The 5,737-nt window shown below is 47.1% G+C and overlaps 1 protein-coding gene across 1 annotated transcript; it reads left to right on the forward strand.

Moving 5' to 3' along the window:
* The first annotated feature begins 1,341 nt into the window (after positions 1 to 1,341).
* On the forward strand, positions 1,342 to 3,717 carry BHLHE23 (basic helix-loop-helix family member e23). Its single transcript, XM_074553574.1, has one exon. The coding sequence runs from the start codon at positions 1,492 to 1,494 to the stop codon at positions 2,164 to 2,166; it is 675 nt and encodes a 224-aa protein (XP_074409675.1). The 5' UTR covers positions 1,342 to 1,491; the 3' UTR covers positions 2,167 to 3,717.
* Positions 3,718 to 5,737: the final 2,020 nt, after the last annotated feature.

The following is a 5,737-nucleotide window of genomic DNA, read 5'->3' on the forward strand; positions in this document are numbered from 1 at the left end:
ATGCCAGGCTCGGACAGAGCCAGTTTTGTGTGCTCCACTCCTCCAAAAAGCAGAAACACAACCTCCCGGATTGCAGGGGAATAGCCTTGTTCAGGCAGAGCTCTGCAAGCACAGCTGGGGCTGAATGTGTCACTGCTCATCTCAGCTCTCCTGGCTCTGATGTGGGCAAGGGAGGGAGACAAGCTCGTCATTTCACGTTAGCACACAGCACACAGGGAGCTGATGGGAAGGGGACAGGCCAACTGCACTTCAAGAGGGCCTGAGAAAAACAAACCACATCTGGAAAAAGCCTCCTGTCACTGTAACAGCCAGGCTATTTACTACAGCAGATAAACTGCCAGGTGCATCTGCAGCAACTGGTTGCATCTGCCTGCAGGCAATATCCACCTGCTCACAGCTATGTGTCACTGCACTGGATTCAGGATTCATCCCATCCTTTCCAGGCAGACCAGGCACATGAGGGGCCTGGACCAGGCACATGGAAAAAGCCTGGAATGCCCTTATGCTGTCTGTAAAACAAACCTCAGTAATATGAACCAGTCTCCAACCTCTAGAAAAGAAAGAAATTGGGGTCTCTTTCTGTTGCCATTAAAGTTTAGGCCCTTGTTGTCACCTTGATGCAGGAATATGGGACTAAACATCCTGATTGTTCTTCTTCATGCAGCTCCACCTTTGCCAGTGGCTGCCTCAGATTCTCCTCCATGGATCAGAGAGCAGCAGTCCCAGTGATGATTCCTCCCACCCTGCAGACCATTTGCTTGTTTCCTGTCCCAGCGTCACACTCTGTTGCTGGTACCCACAGCTGGGGAGGACACAGGGTCCCTTCTTCAGAGAAGGGCTGGGTCATCACAGATCTAAACTGTTCTGCCACATGGAAGGGAGGAACAATGTGAGCTCCTGAAGAAAATGGGAATAGGAAGGGCCTTTGCCTTGGAAATGTCCCTGCACAACAGGTGCCTCCTCTGTCAACCCCACCTAAACCACCATGACTGGATCTCAAGCACCAGGTGTGCCCTGGTGCTTCCCTGAGCTTCCAGCATCCAGAGAAGGGGAACAGAGGGGAAGGGAAGGGAAGGGAAGGGAAGGGAAGGGAAGGGAAGGGAAGGGAAGGGAAGGGAAGGGAAGGGAAGGGAAGGGAAGGGAAGGGAAGGGAAGGGAAGGGAAGGGAAGGGAAGGGAAGGGAAGGGAAGGGAAGGGAAGGGAAGGGAAGGGAAGGGAAGGGAAGGGAAGGGAAGGGAAGGGAAGGGAAGGGAAGGGAAGGGAAGGGAAGGGAAGGGAAGGGAAGGGAAGGGAAGGGAAGGGAGCGCGCTGCCCTGCGATTGGCGGCGGCTGTCCCCGCGGCCCCTGTCGCCGATATAAGTGCGGCGGGGCCGTTGTGCGCTCACTGCCCGCCCCCAGCCCGGGCGCAGCGCCGAGCGGAGCGGAGCGGCGGGGCCGCCTCCTCCTCCTCCTCAGCGCCCAGGCAGCGGCGGCCGAGCGGGGTTCCCGGCGATGGCTGAGCTCAAGTCGCTGGGCAGCGAGGCGTACCTGGCGCTGGCCCCGGGCTACGGGCCCTCGGCTTTCGCCTACGGGGCGGTGCGCGGGGGCGCCGAGGGCCCGCGGGGCGCCTACCCCGGCAGCGGCGGGGCGGACTTCCACGGCGGGGCGATGGGCAAGTCCGCGGAGAGCAGCGGCGAGCAGAGCGGCGACGAGGAGGACGGCTTCGAGGCGGGCGTGAAGGGCGGCGCGGGCTTCGAGCGAGAGGGGAAGCTGAAGGGGGGAGCCCTGGGCAAGAAGCCCAAGGAGCAGCGCTCGCTGCGCCTCAGCATCAACGCGCGGGAGCGGCGGCGGATGCACGACCTGAACGACGCGCTGGACGGGCTGCGCTCCGTCATCCCCTACGCGCACAGCCCCTCGGTGCGGAAACTCTCCAAAATCGCCACGCTGCTCCTGGCCAAGAACTACATCCTCATGCAGGCGCAGGCCCTGGAGGAGATGCGGCGGCTGGTGGCCTACCTGAACCAGGGCCAGGCGCTGAGCGCCCCGCTGCCCGCCACCCTCAACCCCTTCGGACAGTCGCCCGTGTACCCCTTCGGCGGCGCGGCCGTGCCCGGCTGCCCCGAGAAATGCACTGCCTTCACAGGAGCCGCCTCCGCCCTCTGCAAACACTGTAACGACAAGCCTTGACTTCTGCCTTCTTCGGGCTTTTCTTTTTTTTTTTTTTCCTTTTTTTTTTAATTTGTTTTGGTTTGTTTTCTTTTTTTCTTTTTGATTGGTTCGTTTGTTTTCTTTCTCTGCACTTTTCTTCCCACTGCCATCAGCCCTGGCTTCCTTCCATCAGTTAAGTCTGGGTTTTCTCTTTTGTTCTTCATACCTCCCCTCCCCATCTGGAAATATTTGGCAATTCACTGGAACCCCCCCAAAACACCCACTTTCTACTTTATTTAGTAACTCCCCCCCCTCACATGCAACTTCATCTGTAGAGTTATTTCCTTCCCAGCCTGTCAGTGGATTGTGAGCGTAATGTTGCTTTTCGCTTGCTCTGAGCTACAAAGTTTTTGAGCGGTTTTGAAAGAGAACTATAGAAAAAAAGAGAGGGAGAGAGATCTGGAAATGGAAACCTCAGTGAATTTGCTTTGGCATGGTCGACCTGTGTTAAAAATAGATTAAAAGGAGGAAGGGGAAGCAAAATCCAGCTGCAAACTATGCAATGTTTCAGAATTGTGGGCGGAGGGGGCTCTGTGTAGCCAGCTGGGGTTGGACTGCACCCGCAAATCCAAATGGAAATCCTTTGGTCAGAGCTCATGGGAGGGGGGAGGTCCAGTACTCTTGCTAAAACAATTGATGCTTCAAAGTAAGATGCTTTTTTTCTTTTCTCTCTTAAAAAAATTAACCCGTTCTTGGACTGAGAGGAACCTGTGATTGTATGCTAATGCTTGCTGTTTGCCTGTTTCTCAGCTTGGTTAAGTTTTCCGGATGATTTTCCAAAGTCGTTGCTCATCATGATAAACAAAGCAAAAGGTGACTTAACATATTTATATGTATTTATAATAAATAAAAGACATGAATAACCATTTTCTCTGTCCTACATGTCTCTAAAACCAGCTGGCAGTCCCTGCAAAACCCCTGCTGGAGTCAGGTAAAGCAGAGATGGATGTGGCAGGAGCAGCTGTGTGAACTTAGGGGAATGATCAGAATACTTGGGAAAAGCTTGCGGATATTCAGCTCCTTATCAGCAGGGTTTTGCATTTTTTTCTCCACTTTCTCCTGAATCATGAGCACACAAAAGAAATGTTGTTTATGTCTGACTCTGAGTTAAGCAAGCAAGGGTTTAGGCTGTGTATTCTGACACTTGCTGGGGAATGCTGTGCCCTGAAAGTGGTGTTTGACTGGGGTTATTGTAGCAGCTAGCCTAGCTCTGAGCACCCCTATGAAAAACATGGCAGGGAAGGAAATCTCTTTAAAAACTCTGCTTATCCCTTTGGTTGGTTTTCTGTTCTGTCTACAGCTTAACCCTAGATCTGCACCTGGGGTTTGGGCCACTTAATATCATGACTGAGCTAATGATCTCTTGCCAATACTGACTGTGTTCGTGCAAGTTTCAAAGTGCGTCTCGCGCTGGCCGAGCTCTCCGTGTCGCTCGTGTTGGGTTACTTTGGTTTTCTGGTTTTTGTTGTTCAACGCTTTGGTGCCTTGTATGCTTCACTAGTAATTATATAATAATAATAATCATCATAATAGAGGTGCATTCAGTGCTTTTTGTTGGGGTTGGAAATACCCACCCAATGTCAGAGCAACCACGCAAAACTGGTACAGTCGCAGCCTCAGGGGCTCGAGCTGTCCGTGGCCATTTGTGTTAGGAGTGGGGTGTAACTATTTAGGGTTATTAAACCAATTTCCATGCCTGTCGCTAGTGCTATGCTAATTTGAAAAGGACTGCCATCCCTCCGAAGCGCTTGTCCATGGCACTTAATTTTAATTAATACATTTCCAAAAGACTTTTTGTGTTTGGAAAACGAAGTGTGTGATTAAGCCTTATTCATAAGGACATATGTTTAAAACTGGTTCCTGCTCATTTCCATTTTTATATCTTCATTTCTTTCCTATAATTAAAAAAAAAGGGGGGGGGGGGAAATAGAGTAGTTTTACAGAACAATTTATCTCTTGTACCTTTTTCTGTAAAAGAAATGCTCTTAAAGCATTGCACATCTGATGAAGCAAAAACCAACCAAAACCCCTACTGAAGCAAAAATGACTGGAAACTGCAGATCAGCAAAGGTCACTCAAAATTTTGCAGACTGAGTTGTTGCTAGGAAATATTGGGGAAAAAAAATCCAGTTTAACAGAGAATTATAATTTTTAAGTAATTGTATGTTATTTCTGGTTAAAATTAGAGAAGATTGAAAATATTTAAATGGTGATTAGCTTAACTGTTCATTTTTCACCAAAACTAAAATAGTTGGAGAATAAAGTATTTAATAGCTTAATATTTAATCTGAGTTTGGTTTCGTTAAAGACTTCGAAAAATAATGGAATTTGTAATTGCGTCTTTGTCAAATAATTATGGCCCAAAAAATAAGTCTTACTAATTTCAGAGCCTAAAAACTCTTCATAGTCTGAGACAAGCTATTTTTGGAATTGTGGGTTTTAGTACAGTGATTGTTTTAAATCTCTTCCTTTCATCTATGTCAGTAAAAACTTTCTCATACTATCATACCTACCTAGAACCCTAAAATTCTTCCTTCTGAGAATTCTTGAAATATTTAGAAGGCTCTTCAAGAGCCCACTTGGAATTAAATTATATCAGGAGTAAGGAGTAAGTAAGGAATTTCAAATACAGAAGAAAACACCTGCATTAAATTTTTTTTTTGAAAGGAAAAATAGCAAGTTTTACTATTTAAGTGCTGTTTTAAGGCCAAGTAGTAAAAAAAGTGCAGAATTTATCAAAACAATACTAAAGGCAGTTAACCTTAAAGTACAACGGTTTCAATTCAAAAGGAAAAAGAAGATGAATCGTAATTTTTTCCTGCAACAAACAATATTAAACTCAAAGAAAGTTGACCAACTTCTCAGTTAATCTGAAGTTCAGTCCTGTGGAAGTTCAGCTGCTTCTGTCCAGCCTGGCTTGCAGGATTTTAGCTGCTGCTGCGGTGGAGCCCGTTCTGCGTTTCCCATGGCAGGAAGGCATCTGCTCTGAGGTGATTTACACTGCTCTGAAGTGATGCTGAAACTGCTACCAAGTGAATGCCTAATACTTCTCAAAGATGATTTTGTTGGCAGGGGATAAACGAGCAGCTGACCATTGCATTTGTGTGTGTGAAGCATCAGTGCTAACCTTGCAGCTGTGTGTGGTTATCCTGAGGATGAAGTCCTGTACTTGTCATTTGTTTTTCCCCTTCTCTGGCATATTTTGCGTACCATGTAAGGTTTTAAGTGTCTTCTTCCATTTGGTGTTTCAGAGAATATGAAGGGAGGACTTGAGAAAAACTGAATATTTTTTTTTTTCTGCTCAAAAGTTCTTGTTATGATGCTTGCTCTTTTTTTTTTTTCCCAAGAAGGATTTATTGTGTATGCTCAGATGGAACTGAAATACAGACCATGTTCTAATGTATTTATTACCCTGATTTGTTCATATTTGGAAGAAAACGTAATGCCAACTTTTAATTAAATATAATATATTGTTTTCTAACCTCACTTAGTTTTTCTTTGAACTCCAAGACTGAGCAGCAAGAAGTGTCAGAAAGAGGAAATACTGCTT

This window comes from Zonotrichia albicollis, chromosome 17 (genome assembly GCF_047830755.1).
Source record: "Zonotrichia albicollis isolate bZonAlb1 chromosome 17, bZonAlb1.hap1, whole genome shotgun sequence".
In the NCBI taxonomy this organism is placed as follows: domain Eukaryota; kingdom Metazoa; phylum Chordata; class Aves; order Passeriformes; family Passerellidae; genus Zonotrichia; species Zonotrichia albicollis.

What these genes read in the sequence shown, in the direction of transcription:
- BHLHE23 (XM_074553574.1), top strand. Translation starts at nt 1,492, where the DNA reads ATGGCTGAGCTCAAGTCGCTGGGCAGCGAGGCGTACCTGGCGCTGGCC.